Source organism: Panthera pardus, unplaced genomic scaffold, assembly GCF_024362965.1.
Source record: "Panthera pardus isolate Hobbes unplaced genomic scaffold, ASM2436296v1 HiC_scaffold_15, whole genome shotgun sequence".
Lineage (NCBI taxonomy): Eukaryota > Metazoa > Chordata > Mammalia > Carnivora > Felidae > Panthera > Panthera pardus.
Genome location: NW_026526710.1, coordinates 17,032,938 through 17,048,066, shown reverse-complemented (window position 1 = coordinate 17,048,066; position 15,129 = coordinate 17,032,938). Strand labels below are relative to the sequence as shown.

The 15,129-nt window shown below is 38.3% G+C and overlaps 1 protein-coding gene across 14 annotated transcripts in view; it reads left to right on the top strand.

Annotated features, from left to right (window-relative positions):
• The window catches only part of MTMR3 (myotubularin related protein 3), a 148,465-nt gene that overhangs the window by 82,272 nt on the left and 51,064 nt on the right, over positions 1 to 15,129 (top strand). For all 14 annotated transcript variants that reach the window (XM_019426638.2, XM_019426630.2, XM_019426634.2 and 11 more), the window contains 2 exons: positions 2,793 to 2,845; positions 7,646 to 7,729. Coding sequence is in view for 13 of the 14 variants with exons in the window: in XM_019426630.2 (XP_019282175.2) it covers positions 7,727 to 7,729 (3 nt within the window). In the remaining variant the exon portion in view is untranslated. The remainder of the gene's footprint in view (positions 1 to 2,792; positions 2,846 to 7,645; positions 7,730 to 15,129) is intronic.

The window sequence follows — 15,129 nt, the reverse complement described above, 5'->3', positions numbered from 1 at the left end:
ATCCTAAGTCAATTTTCCCTCCCAGACCCTTCTACTTACTGCTTGCTGCTGTTAAATACCACCATTTTCATGTTTCTATTTTCGTGCTGATTTGGTTTCACACCATTGAATTAAATCTGACTCCTTAGCCTGACATTGAAGGACCACAGTTGTGTCCTTTCTAGTCTTCTCTTCCTGAATACTTTCTTGATGTTCTGACCTATTCTCTGTTTCTCAGAAATGTCCTGATTACTTCCTACTGTGGCATTAATAGCTATGCTCTCTAGAATTGTCCCTGTCCCTTCTTTCTCTTTAGTTAAGTCACATACAATCTGTAAAACCCAGTTGAAATTCTTCATCAGCTCTGAAGCCTCCCTGGGCTGTCCATCCTCTGAACTCTGAACACATGCATGTCATTGGACAGTTAACCTCATAGTACTCTGATAACTTCCTGAGTTACAATGAGCTGTGTCTCATTTTTTGTTTATAATAGTTTTTTTTTTTTTTTTTTTTTTACATTTATTTATTTTGAAAGAGTGAGTAAGCACAGGCAGGGGTGGGGGGAGCGCAGAGAGAGAGAGAGGGAGAAAGAGAATTCCAAGCAGGCTCTGTGCCATCAGTGGAGGAGCCAGATGTGGGTCTCAAACTCAAACCTACAGAATATGACCTGAGCCAGAATCCAGAGTTGGATGCTTAACTGACTGAGCCACCCAGGTGCTCCTGTTTGTACTAGTTTTAAAGTGGAATAATGTCTCTTCACATACACTATTTCATCTGTTTTGTTGTTTTAAAAAAAAAAAATTTTTTTAATGTTTATTTACTTTTGAGAGAGAGACAGAGTGTGAGTGGGGAGGAGCAGAGAAAGAGGGAGACAAAGAATCTGAAGCAGGCTCCAGGCTCTGAGCTGTCAGCACAGAGCCTGACACGGGGCTCGAACCCACAAACCGTGAGATCATGACCTGAGCTGAAGTCGGACACTTACTGACTGAGCCACCCAGATGCCCCTGTTGTTGTTTTTAAGGACAAAGAGACCAAGCATCTCTCTCTTTCTCTCTCTCTTTTTTGTTAACGTTTATTTTTGAGAGACAGCATGTGTGCATGTGCAAGGAGGGAAGGGGCAGAGAGAGACGTGCACATGCGAGCAGGAAGGGACAGAGAGGGAAAGAATCCCAGGTAGTCTTCATGCTTAGCATGGAGCCCAACGTGGGGCTTGATCCCACAACTGCGAGATCATGACCTGAGCCGATATCAAGAATTGGCTGTTTGACTGAGTGACCTAGGCGCTCCAGTTATCTCTTCTTTTTAACAAATGATTATTTATTATCCTAAAGTAAAAAATCATGGATAATATAATGTACCTACTGATGTAATTTAGAAGGAAAATATTTGTAATATGTATTTCAGTATTCACGTGCTTAGCAAAAATTATACACTAGCATGGAAAGGTCCTGCAGATTTACAGACCCCCAACTTTTCTTCTGTATTATATCTTTTTAAACAACTTAACAAGATTAAACTTGATACTTTGTGTCTCAAGTTGCAAATTATGAATAGCTTTATTTTTGATATAGAATGTGGTTAATATGGCTTCTAAATTACAAAATTTATAAATTATGTAAAAAATTTTTTAATGTTTATTTTTGAGAGAGAGAGAGAGAGAACAAGCGGGGAAGGGGCAGAGAGAGAGGGGAGACAGAATCTGAAGCAGGTTCCAGGTTCCGAGCTGTCAGCACAGAGCCCCATGTGGGGCTCAAACCTGTGAACCGTGAGATCATGACTTGAGCCAAAGTCAGATGCTTAGCCAACTTAAGCTACCCCAGTGCCCTTAAGTTACAAAATTAAAGTTATTGGGAGACAAAAATTTTACTTGTAAAATGGTTAAAACACTTTATTATTGCATATTTAGCTTCCTTTTTATGGTTCTTATCAGTTAAAAGTTTTCTGGAAGTTATGGATATAATGTGCTATGTTGACTGACTCCTTAATTTTAGGATTTTAATATTTTATACAGTTTTGTTTATTTATATGATTTCATGTCGTGTAACAGCCAAAAGGTTGAGTTGTCTGCAAATACTGAGAAATCATTGTAAGGGAATCAGGTCGATTAAGTCTTTTATCTCTGTAAAGGTCAGGTTTGCCTAGTTGTGATAAAAATTCTTCGTGCCTAGACCATACCACCCCCTGCCACTTCTGTCCCAATTTTTTTCAGACACATAAAAGATCCTTTGGTAGAAGCCACTTGTGTGTACAAAACACCTTAAATTACCAAGTCCAAGCCTAGATCTCCTGTGAGATCAGTTAAGCATCTGACTTTGGCTCAGGTTATGATCTCACGGTTTGTGAGTTTGAGCCCCACATCGGGCTCAGTGCTGCCAGCTCAGAGCCTGGAGCCTGCTTCACATTCTGTGTCTCCCTCTCTCTCTGCCCCTACCCTGCTCATGCTCTGTCTCTATATCAAAAATAGACATTAAAAAAAGAAATAAAGTATTGGTTCATGTAGTAGTAAAAGTTTAGGTGAGAAGCCATCAGAAATGATGATTGAGGAGAAACTCTTAAATAGGAGTATCTGTAGGTTCCTGGAAAGTTCTGTCTGTACAGTTCTGTAGTTTCTAAAGGCATGATGAGGCCTGACTGGGCTTATTCTGGGCAATTAAACATTCTAAAATCTATTGTTGACTAAATCAACATTATAACAATTAAAAAAATGTATTAATATGGCATTCCAACTTGTAGAGAAAAGTCTTGTGGGGAGATTTAAGTGGCTTAACTTGATTGGAAGGCTATTTGTAAAATTACTGGTTTTTCTTTTGCAGATTGTCTTGTGAAACCTTCTAATAGAGAAAGTTCTTGGGACAAACTTCACTTGGTAAGTTTATTGTATTGTTCCCCCCCCCCCCCTTGTGCTGTTTTGAAGCAGCAAAGACTAATATAAAGATTAATTTGTGTGTGTGGGGGGGCCCTGTCTGTCCATGTACATAATTACTTAGATGAGCTCTTATATGTTCACTTTAATATTAAATCTCTAAATACGATTTTTTCACTAGAGTTCAAGGCAGATTATTTTTTCCATATATAATGTGCTGTAATACAGTATACTATACTTGGAAACTTGTATTTAAATTGAGATTAAATGAGTTGTAGCCCTACTAACGTTGTTTAGAATAGACCGTTCTTTTTTTTTTTTTTTTTTCCAATATATGAAGTTTATTGTCAAATTGGTTTCCATACAACACCCAGTGCTCATCCCAAAAGGTGCCCTCCTCAATACCCATCGCCCACCCTCCCCTTCCTCCCACCCCTCATCAACCCTCAGTTCTCAGTTTTTAAGAGTCTCTTATGCTTTGGCTCTCTTCCACTCTAACCTCCTTTTTTTTTTTTTTTTTTTTTCCTTCCCCTCCCCCATGGGTTTCTGTTAAGTTTCTCAGGATCCACATAAGAGTGAAAACATGGTATCTGTCTTTCTCTGTCTTATTTTACTTAGCATAACACTCTCCAGTTCCATCCATGTTGTTACAAAGGGCCAGATTTCATTCTTTCTCATTGCCACGTAGTACTCCATTATGTATATAAACCACAATTTTTTTATCCATTCATCAGTTGATGGACATTTAGGCTCTTTCCATAATTTGGCTATTGTTGAGAGTGCTGCTATAAACATTGGGGTACAAGTGCCCCTATGCATCAGTACTCCCGTATCCCTTGGGTAAATTCCTAGCAGTGCTATTGCTGGGTCATAGGGTAGGTCTTAGAATAGACAGTTCTTAACAATATGGAATTCTCTTAAATTGAAACCTTGATTCTTCTTTTGAGTTCTCTTAAATTGTTACATATCTATATAAAAATCAAGGCCTCATTACTAGACTTAGTGTTACAAATGTGATATTTAACTAGAAAAGAAGTTCTAAAAAAATTGGTAATCCTGTCCCCAGCATGGTTATTAATGTCTGACCTGTTCTTCTTTTCATAGATTTGTGTGTGTCTATGACTACTTCAGTCTTTAGTACTGCCTCCTGTTTCTGCCATTTGTTTTAATTTAGGAAATCTAATTTTATTTAAAAAAATTTTTTTAATTTATTTTTTAGAGAGAGAGAGAGAGACACACACACACACAGAGCATGAGTGAGGGAGGGGCAGACAGAGAGGGAGACACAGAGACTAAAGCAGGCTCCAGGCTCTGAGCCCTCAGGACAGAGCCTAATGTGGGGCTTGAACTCGCGAACTGCAAGATCATGACCTCAGCTGAAGTCAGATGCTTAACTGACTGAGCCAGCCAGGGGCCCCAGGAAATTATAATCTAATTTTAAATTTTTTTTAATGTTTATTTATTTTTGAAACAGAGGAGACAGAGCATGAGTGGTGGAGGGGCAGAGAGAGAGAGGGAGACACAGAATCTGAAGCAGAAACCGAGCTGTCAGCACAGAGCCTGATGAGGGGCTTGAACTCACAGACCTTGCGATCATGACCTGAGCCAAAGCCAGCGCTCAACCGACTGAGCCACCCAGGCACCCCTATAATCTGATTTTATTGACAAGAGAAGTTGTCGCTTCTAGATCCACTTCAGTACAGTACCTTGTTCTGCCACCTTCAGCTTGACATTGCCTCCAGAATAAGGATCAGTCTCCTTAGCATGGCATTTTAGGCTCTTGACAAGCAGCTTTTAAACATGTCTCCTGCAGGGGTGCATGGATGGCGCATTCTGTTGAGCACCTGACTCTTGGTTTTGGCTCAGGTCATGATCTTGCAGTTCATGAGTTTGAGCCCCACATTGGGCTCTGGGCTGACGGCATGAGCCTGCTTGGGATTCTTTGTCTCCTTCTCTCTGTCCCTCCCCCACTTCTGCGTGCCTGCTCACTCACGCGCGCTCTCTCTCTCTCTCTCTCTCTTTCTCTTTCTCTCTCTCTCGCTCTCTCGCTCTCTCTCTCTCAAAAATAAACTTAAAAAAAATTTAAACACATCTCCTGCAAATAGTCACCCATTTCCCCCATACAACTAGGATACCTTTTGCTGTAGCCATATTGACCTACTTTCCCTCGAGTACTCTCCAGTATGCCTTTTTTTTTTCCTTGTCTTGTCTTCGTCTCAGTCTCAGTCTTTGTTTCAGTCTTCATCTCAGTCTTTGCTTGTGCCATCATTACTATTCTCTGTTTCAGTAGTTGAGAATCTGACCAGTTCAACTATTAAAAGCTCAGTTCTAAAAAGCCTTCCTGAGTACTCAGACCAGAATCTATTTCTCTGCCTTTTACATCGTCATGGAGTTATATATCTGCATCTCTTTTCACACTTTGCCTTTATTATCTGTTTGTTGCCCCCATAAGATTGTGAACACCTCAGGCAAGAACTGTGTTCATAAAAGAATTTTCAATTCACACAAGCATTTCCAGAGTCCTGGGATATAGGACTTCTCACTATAATTTGATTTTAAGTAGGATTTTCATTTTTGTTTTTTCTGTGTGTGTGTGTGTGTGTGTGTGTGCGCGCGCACGCGCATGTGCGTGTTAAGAATAAGGGAGAAGAGTAGATTTTGTTTAGGAATTTGAATTTAGGAAATTAATAAATTTATTTGTTTAGGAAAATAAATTTGTTTAGGATTTTGAATTAATTTAGGAAATTATCCTCTAATTTTAAATCTAATTTAGTAGGGATTAGTTATAATCTTGTTGATTCAGGGTATTGTTTTTTCCCTTCTTTTTGGATTTATATGCTATGTATGATCTGTGACCTTATAGTTTGAATTGTTCAGTATCTTACTTGGTTGAGTTATTGTTTGCAAGTGTAAGTTTTAGTTATTGAGAAAGAAATTGGGTAATTTTTCCTTTGCAGGTGACTGAAAGATGAGATACTATGTTCAGTAGGGAGATTAAATATTTTACTTTTGTAATGATTTCTCAGAAGTCACATCTGTGAAGTGATATTAATGATGGAGCCCAGAGAAGCCTGCAGATTCTAGCTGTCAAATTCTCATGCATATATTAAGAAAAGGGAGATCATTTGGCTCTGATGATTAGAATAAGAATCTTTTCCTTCATTTGGCCCAGTGGGGGTCCGTATTATAACTTATTAGACCTTTAATCCTAATGTATTACTTGACTCTGCAGTGTTTACTTTTTACATTACCATAATAATGTAAATATTTATTGATTTTTAATTTTAGAATCATTAACTTGAGATAAGGCACCTAAGACTTATATTGCAAAAACAATGAATTTAAAGTGTTACATTCTATTTTTAAAAAAATGTTTGTTTATTGTGAGAGAGTTTGTGCGTGCACAAAAGGGGCAGAGAGAGAGAGAGAGAGAGAGAGAGAGAGAGAGAGAGAATCCCAAGCAGGCTCCATGCTGTCAGTGCAGAGCTTGATGTGGGGTTCGATCTTATGGGCAGTGAGATCATGACCTGAGCTGAAATCAAGAGTCGGATGCTTAACTAACTGAGCTACCCAGGTGCCTTAAGTGTTACATTCTTAAGAAACATGGTCTGGGTGTGAGGGAAAGATGTGAGATTATTAAATTAATTTTGATGTCAGGAAACATTATTTCAATTAGTATAGGGGCACCTGGGTGGCTCAGTTGGTTAAGCATCCAACTTTGGCTCAGGTTAGACCTTATGATTCATGAGTTTGAGCCCTGCATCAGGTTCTCTGCTGTCAGAGCAGAGCCCGCTTCAGATCTTCTATCTGCCCCCGCTTTCTCTCACAAAAAGAAATAAACATTTATTACTATAATATGGGCCCTAGATTATAAGAGACTCAAGAGACATGACTAGATTCAATATGTGATCCTAGACTGGATCCTCTATTAAGGGAAAAAATTAATGTGAAGGATATAATTGATTAAGTTGACCAAATTGGATATAGATTAAAGTACTTCATGTTCAACTTTCTAAATTACAAAACTGTGATTATATAAGAGATTATTTTTGTTCTTAGGACGTATATGCTTAAGTTGTAAGGAGTAAAGAGGCATGGTGTATGCAACTCTCCTCAAAAAAAATTTTTTTTTAATGTTTATTTATTTTTGAGAGAGACAGAGACAGAATGCGAGTGGTTGGGGCAGAGAGAGGGAGGCACAGAATCTGAAGCAGGCTCCAGGCTCCAAGCTGTCAGCACAGAGCCTGACACGGGGCTCAAACTCACAAGCTGTGAGGTCATGACCTGAGCTGAAGTCGGACGCTTAACCGACTGAGCTACCCAGACACCCTGCAACTCTCTTTTAAATGGTTCAGAAATAATTAACTGTGTGTATGTATGCATTCATATTTTGCTTACTAAGCCAGTTTGATTCCCACAGATAGGGAGATCCATTTTGGATTTATTGATCACCACAGAAACATCCAGTAATATTCCAAGAATTTGTTTTTGCATTTGCAGGTTAGTTTTAATCTTTATTATTTCATTCAAAGTTTATAACATTTTCTATGTTACTATCAACATTAGGAACATGACGAGCCTTTGCTACTTTTTTGCTCAAATAGGTTAGGACCATGAAGATTTTCACAAAGGCATTATGGAGTTTGGATTTGACTGGTGGGGACTGGCTGGTGATATTTAACTTGTTCTGGGCTGACTCTGTCAGGTCTGCCGTAGTAGTATGTAGTTACTTTAGTTAGGCTATGGCCAAGCAGGGGGAAATTTGCCAATTTCGTCCTCTTTTTTTTCCTTTTCTTTTTAAAGATCCAGGCATAAAAGAAAGAAAACCTTGCCAGACACGGAAGAAGGGACGGGGATTTCTCCTCCTAATCTGGGCCTCCTGTCATGGTAAGTAAAAACGAAATAACAAGAAAATTGGAATTGAACTCTATCCTGAAATTAAGTGAACACTAATAGTCCACGCATTTTTGTTACTCTAAATCGTTTCACTTTTCCATTCCTGAACTCTCTTCTTGTTACTTTTCTTTTATTGCTTACTTAGTAATAGAGTATTTTAGTGTATTAGAGCTGTTTATTTCTGTTTAATCCTGTGAATTAGATACTGGCTCTTTTCAGTCAGGTAATACATGGAGTCAAGACTAAAATTCATGGTTCTTGGATTCCATGTTTCTTAATCCTTTTATAGGAAGTAAGATGTAGTGAAAACCGTGTGTGTGTGTGTGTGTGTGTGTGTGTGTGTGTGTGTGTGTGTGTGTGTTGTGCGTAGGAGAATTATGATATGGTCATACACATATTCTTTTTGAATTCACCTTTCTGGAGAAAAGTAAATCCCTATGTTCCCTTTCTGTCTCTTTAAGGCAGTATTTTTATCCCAGAGAAGGTATAGCAGCTTTGCATCCCCCATGCCTACATCTTTTTTTTTATTTAAAAAAAAAATTTTTTTTTAACGTTTATTTATTTTTGAGACAGAGACAGAGCATGAATGGGGGAGGGTCAGAGAGAGGGAGACACAGAATCCGAAACAGGCTCCAGGCTCTGAGCTGTCAGCACTGAGTCCGACATGGGGCTTGAACTCACGGACCGCGAGATCATGACCTGAGCTGAAGTCGGCCGCTTAACCGACTGAGCCACCCAGGCGCGCCGCCCCCCCCCCCCCCCCCATGCCTACATCTTTGACTAAAAAGAGTCTGTAGTGGACATTTCAGTGACTTGTGGACCATTTAGGGCCCGGCCCAGTCCACGGGGAGAAGGTGGACCAATGAGCCGGCCACATTTCTATCAATCCTGAGAATATGTAAACAGTGCTTCAAGGCTTAAAAAAAGAAATGGTGCTCTGTAATATTGGCCTGCGTCTACTTTGTTATGTTTCCTAGATCCAAACTGTTTTTCATGCTGGTCTGGTACACAGAGAAGGAATTGAAAAGGCCGTGTTAATTTCAAGCTTCATTAGGGACCTGGGTGGAAAATGCTTTTAAAATTAAAAACAAACTGAAACACAACAGAAAAACTAGTTGTGCAGAAATGTCATACTAAAAGGAGAAAGGTAACTGCTTTCATCTTGAAGCTAGGCCAATTTTTTCTTAGTTTGTGGGTATAACAACTTTTTGATATATCCTATATCCAAACACAGATGAACTTTTAATATTGTTTCTCTAGAGTACATTTTATTTTATTGGTTTTCCCACAGAGTTTTTAATGAATTGAAAATGTGTTTGCATAATATTTATATGGTATGTATGCCAATGGTAATGAATAGCAAATGACAGTCTTATAAAAGCAGCTGTGTTCTGTACTGAGGGGTTGTCCTTTTTTGTATACCACCACATAGCTAGCAACAGTGTGGTCCTGATCCTGATGCTGTAGGGTCTCTGTTGGTGCCCTGTGGATAGTCTTCTGGTGTACTCTGGGGATGCTTTTGTGTGCTGTAGTTGGGGAGCAGTATGGCCATGTGTCTTTTTTTTTTTTTTTTTTTTTTTTTTTTTTAATTTCTCATGAAGTAACATTGTAATAAGTTTTTACAAATACTAATTTATAATTCTACTACTGGTACCCATGGTTGTATTCCTAACTAGTTCATGTCCACATGTATATTTTATATAGTTAGAATTAAAGCATAATTAAATTTCTATTTTGCTTATTTCACTAAAGGAATTAAACATTTTCCCATGTTAATTCATTGGATTCCTGATGTTCATTTTACTAGCTATGTAACATTTTACAAGTTGCTGAACCATTCATTTAATTAATAATTGATCTATTGTTTTAGCATTTAGGTTGCTACATGCTTAATCCTTACTATTATTATTTTTTAATGTTTATTTTGGGAGAGAGAGAGAGAACATGAGGAGGGGAGGGGCAGAGAGAGAGATGGAGAGCGAGAATCCCAAGCAGGCTCTGCACTGCCAGGGCAGAGCCCAGTGTGGGGCTCAATCTCATGAACAGTGAGATCCTGATTTGAGCCGAAGTCAAGAATCAGATGTTTAACTGACTGAACCACCCAGGCACTCCTTCCCTTTTTTAAATGTATACCTCTGTGCTGATTTAAGTTAGCATCTGCTCTCTTATCCGAGTAAAGATTCTTAAAGGAAATTGAAGTCTTTCTTAGGAGGTTAAACATTAGAAAAATATGTTTTCATGTTTTATTATGGAAAATCTCAAGAGGATAGTACAGTGAACCCTCCTATACGCATCAGTCCACTGTAGTAATCATTAATTCGTGACCATACTTGTTTCTTCTGACTCCCTCACTGTCAACTCTTTGGATTATTTTGAAACAAATCCCAAGCATTGTATCAGGAGAATTGTATTTTTTTAATGTTTATTATTTTATTTATTTATTTATTTATTATTTATTTATTTATTTATTTATTTGAGAGAGAGCGCGAGCCTGAGAGGGGCAGAGAGAGAGGGAGACACAGAATCTGAAGCAGGCTCTAGGCTCTGAGCTGTCAGCACAGAGCCCTATGTGGGACTCGAACTCATGAACCATGAAATCATGTTCTGAGCTGAAGTCGGTCGCTTAATGGACTGAGCCACCCAGGCACCCCAAGAGAAATTGTATTTTTGATGACCTTCAATACCAGTCTTTTTTTTTTTTTTAATGTTCATTTTTTTACAGAGAGAGAGGGAGGGAGGTGGGGGAGGGCAGAGGATCCGAAGCAGGCTCTGTGCTCACAGCCGTGAGCCAGCTGCAGGGCTTGAACCCATGAACTACAAGATCATGACCTGAGCCAAAACCAAGAATCGGATGCTCAACTGACTGAGCTACCTAGGCGCCCCTATCATCAGTTTTAAGAATAGTGACTAGAGGAGCACCTGGGTGGCTCAGTCAGTTAAGCTTCTGACTCTTGGTTTTGGCTCAACGTATGATCTCACGGTTCATGAGTTTGAGCCCCATGTCTGGTTCTGTGCTTACAGTGCAGAGCCTGCTTGGGATTTTCTTACTCTCTCTCTCTCAAAAATAAACATTAAAGGAACAAAAAAGAGAACAGTGACTGGAGGGGTGCCTGTCTGGCTCAGTCAGTTAAATACCTGACTCTTGGTTTTGGGTCAGGTCATGATCTTGCAGTTGGTGAGATTGAGCCCTGTATTGGGCTCTGAGTGTGAAGCGTGCTTGGGATTCTCTCTGTCCCTCTCTGCCCTTCCCCAACTTGTGCTCTGTCTCTCCTAAATAAATAAACTGGGGGAGGAATAGTGACTGGAATTGACAATGAGATAATTCCTTTCATTTTTACCTTTTGTCAGGTATTCCTACATATATTTCACTCTTAGCAGCAGATAGTTTTTCTTGTTATCCTGGAATGCTGTATATGAATTTAGTTAATAGGCATTTTGACTTGTCATCAGTGTCTGCTCTCTGTGTTAAGTATTTATCTGTAATGTTGACTTCCCTTTCAGGTGTCGATTTACCTCTCTTACCTGCATAAACCTGTAGCAAAAACTAGCCTGGAATTTTGGTGATTAATCACTTTTCAAGATTTTGTAGGTGGTCCCACTAACCTTATGGAACTGGTAGAAACTAAGAAGTGCCAGATTCCACAATTCCTGGTGTTCCTCAGTAATACTAGGAAATTGACCATGTGGAATACATGCCCACTAATAGTAAGAAATTACTACTTACAGCCTAGGAGAAATTTGTTTGCAAGCCTCTTATGAGGTCAAGACTTGTCAGTGTTTCTTTCTTCTTCCCTTTTGTCTCCTTACTCTGTCAGTCATCTCAAATTTGACTTCCTTTTTTTACCCATTACTCTTAAAAACTATAATAAATTAGGCAGTTAATTCAGCTTACAGTTAGCCAAATAATTTTTTAATACTGTTCTTCTAGAAGAATGTCAGTGAGTAGTTTGTCCTAATGTTAATTAAGTCTTTGGTGATTAAATGCATGTTTAGGTACAAGGGGAAAATCGGCTCTAAAGCCTTACAGGTAATGTGAATTGAGACAGTCTTTTTAAAAAGAGCAGTTATTTTATTTGACTATGAAAAATTATTACTTCATACTCTTATCTTGCTGACTTAATTCTCTGTCCTCTTATGTTTAAAATCATTCATTCCATTTTCAGTTTTCAGTAGCTACTTTGGTTATATACATTGGCATGGATCAGCACCCAAGTGAATGTGCCAGCAAGAATGGATTTGTAATGGCTTCTCAGTTTGGTTTGGTTTTTAGCTTGCTACTTTAATTCTGTGCTATTTAAAGGTCAGTAAAAAACAGGGTCTGGTAATCACTGGAAGAAATGAGTACCCTTGTAAAATGATCTTGAAGAGAATAAAAATTTAGGCCTATATATTTGTGTGAGTTAAAAAAGTTAATGTGGTACTGAGGAGGCATGTTAAAAGTGTACTTTTATGTAATAATTTTTAAAAGCATTGCCGTTCCCTCATAGCATTTCCTACATATCGCCTGTTGGTTTATGAGAGAAATCTTCCTAAGTTCAGGATTCCTCATAACTTTTCTCTTAGTTCTAAGTGTAAATAATACTCAGTGTTCTTTTAGTCAAGAGCTACCTTTTAAGAATGGAACTAGAATTGGCTAAAAGAAAAAAAAAGGTAAGACTTATAGAAAAATAGGTTCCTTTCAAGTATGACTTATTATTCCTTCACCTAGTCATTGACCTCGGAGGAAATGACTGAAGAGGAATAAAATGGAACAGATTGACACAGAACTCTTTGTCTAACAAGTTTTTTGGTGTACATATAGGGGTGGAGTCATGTTACAAACCTTTGTATACCCTAAGTAATTATATTTTTAGAGACTCTAAGCTACATGGTAGCTAAACCTTACTAAACCTTACTGAAATATACCATCTTCATTAAGCCTTTCTTTGCTATAAGAAACTGAATAGAGGGGTGCCTAGGTGGCTCAGTTGGTTAAGCATCTGACTTCAGCTCAGGTCATGATCTCACAGTTCTGCTTGGGGCTCTGTGCTGAGAACTTGGAGCCTGCTTTGGATCCCACCCCTGGTCTCTGCCTCTCCCCTGCTCATGTGTACACACACACACACACACACACACACACACACACACACTCTCTCTCTCTCTCTCTCTCTCTCTCTCTCTCTCTCTCTCTCTTTAAATAAATATGCTTAAAAGTTAAAAAAAAAACCCCAGCTTAATGTTAACATAAACATTTTTGATGAAAAATAACTTTTGTCCTCTAGAAATAGTGTAAAGAGTGGCATTATTTTTACAATTTTACAAATCTCTTTAATGTTTGGCTTAGTGTATGTTTGCTACATCTTCATATCTACTTCTGCATTTAATTTGTTAAAATATGTTGTTGGAAAAAAATGTGTTGAAATATATATGAAGTAAATCCAGCCTCACACAAATATGTAGTTAGAAGAATATTTTAATAGTTTTTCTGTCTGGAAAATATTGTGTGTATTCTTCTGTTATATTATACCAAAACTTGGCATATAATACTTCTTTAAAGATAAGGGGTATCTGGGTGGCTCAGTCGGTTAAGTGACTGACTCTTGATTTCAGCTCGAGTCATGATCTCATGGTTTGTGAGATTGAGCCCCTCGTCAGGCTCTGTGCTGACAGCATGGAGCCTGCTTGGGATTTTCTCTCGCCCTTTCTCTCTGCCCCTCCCTGTTTTCTCTTTCAAAAAGGAATAAATCTTAAAAAAAAAAAAAAAAAAAAAAAGCTTATAATTGGTTGCTATGTGGAATCTGAAACCATATCAGTGAGCTTTTTGTATTCTGTTACACTTAAAACCATTGGTCTGGGGCACCTGGGTGGCTCAGTCAGTTGAGCATCTGACTTTGACTCAGGTCATGATCTCATGATTCATGAGTTCTAGTAGTCCTGCATTGGGCTCTCCAGTCAGTATGGCGCCCGCTTTGGATCCTCTGTGTTCCTCTTTCTCTGTGCCTCCCCCACTCATTCTCTCTCTCTCTCTCTCTCTCTCTCTCTCAAAGATAGATAAACATTAAAAAAAATTGGTCTGTCTTGCACTTATTTTTTGATGTTTTATTTATTTATAAAATGGTAATATTTAATGAAAAAACTGGTTCAGCTTGTAACTGAAACAGTTGCACAGATGCTTTACATCAAGACAGCCATAATACATCAGTATGTGGCAGAAGTATTTGATGTTATTCCTGTATAAAAAAGACTTATTTGAAAGGTCAAGATTTAATAAAATGTTACCATCCCCCCCCCCCCCGCTTTATCAAGGATATTCTAAGTGAAATTGATGTCACTACTTTGATTATACTAAGATGCCATTAGTTTTATGTACTAATTCTTTTTGTATTGTTAGTAAAAATGTTAATACAGTGGATAAAGGCAGGTAATGTTTTAATATTGTGAAGGTGGTTTTGACCTCATAGAGCCCCTGATAGGGTCTCAGAATCTACAGACCTAACTTTGAGAGCCTCACTAGTAGTGTTATTGTTATATGATTAAGATTGCTAATTAGGTAAAAACTTCAGTGTTATTTATAGGTAGGATTTTTTTTCCTCTTTGAGAATATTTAAAGAATTGTTGGAATTGGGTTAAGAAGCACATGCAGAACTGTCTCCTGACTGATGGTTATAATACTTAGTGCTGTCAGAAGAACATGATATGGCTTTTGCTCTTGTAAAATGTACTGTATATGTAGATTTTATAATAACTTGTAGTTGGGGAAAAACTGAGAGCTTTCCCCCTACAGTCAGGAACAAGACAGGGATGTCCACTCGCCACTGTCACTCAACATAGTATTGGAAGTTTTAGCCTCAGCAATCAGACAACACAAAGAAATAAAAGGCATCTAGATTGGGCAGGAGGAGGTCAAACTTGCACTCTTCGCAGATGACGTGATACTCTATATGGAAAACCCAAAAGATTCCACCAAAAAACTGCTAGAACTGATCTATGAATTCAGCAAAGTCGCAGGATATAAAATCAATGCACAGAAATCAGTTGCATTCCTATACGTCAGTAATGAAGCAACAGAAAGAGAAATCAAGGAATCGATCCCATTTACAATTGCACAAAAACCATAAAATATCTAGGAATAAATCTAACCAAAGAGGTGAAAAATCTATACACTAAAACCTATAGAAAGCTTATGAAAGAAATTGAAGAAGACACACAAAAAAAATGGAAAAAGATTCCATGCTCCTGGATAGGAAGAACAAATATTGTTAAAATGTCAATACTACCCAAAGCAATCTACATACTCAATGCAATACCTATCAAAGTAACACCAGCATTCTTCACAGAGCTAGAACAAACCTAAAATTTGTATGGAACCAGAAAAGACTCCAAGTAGCCAAAGCAGTCTGGAAAAAGAAAAC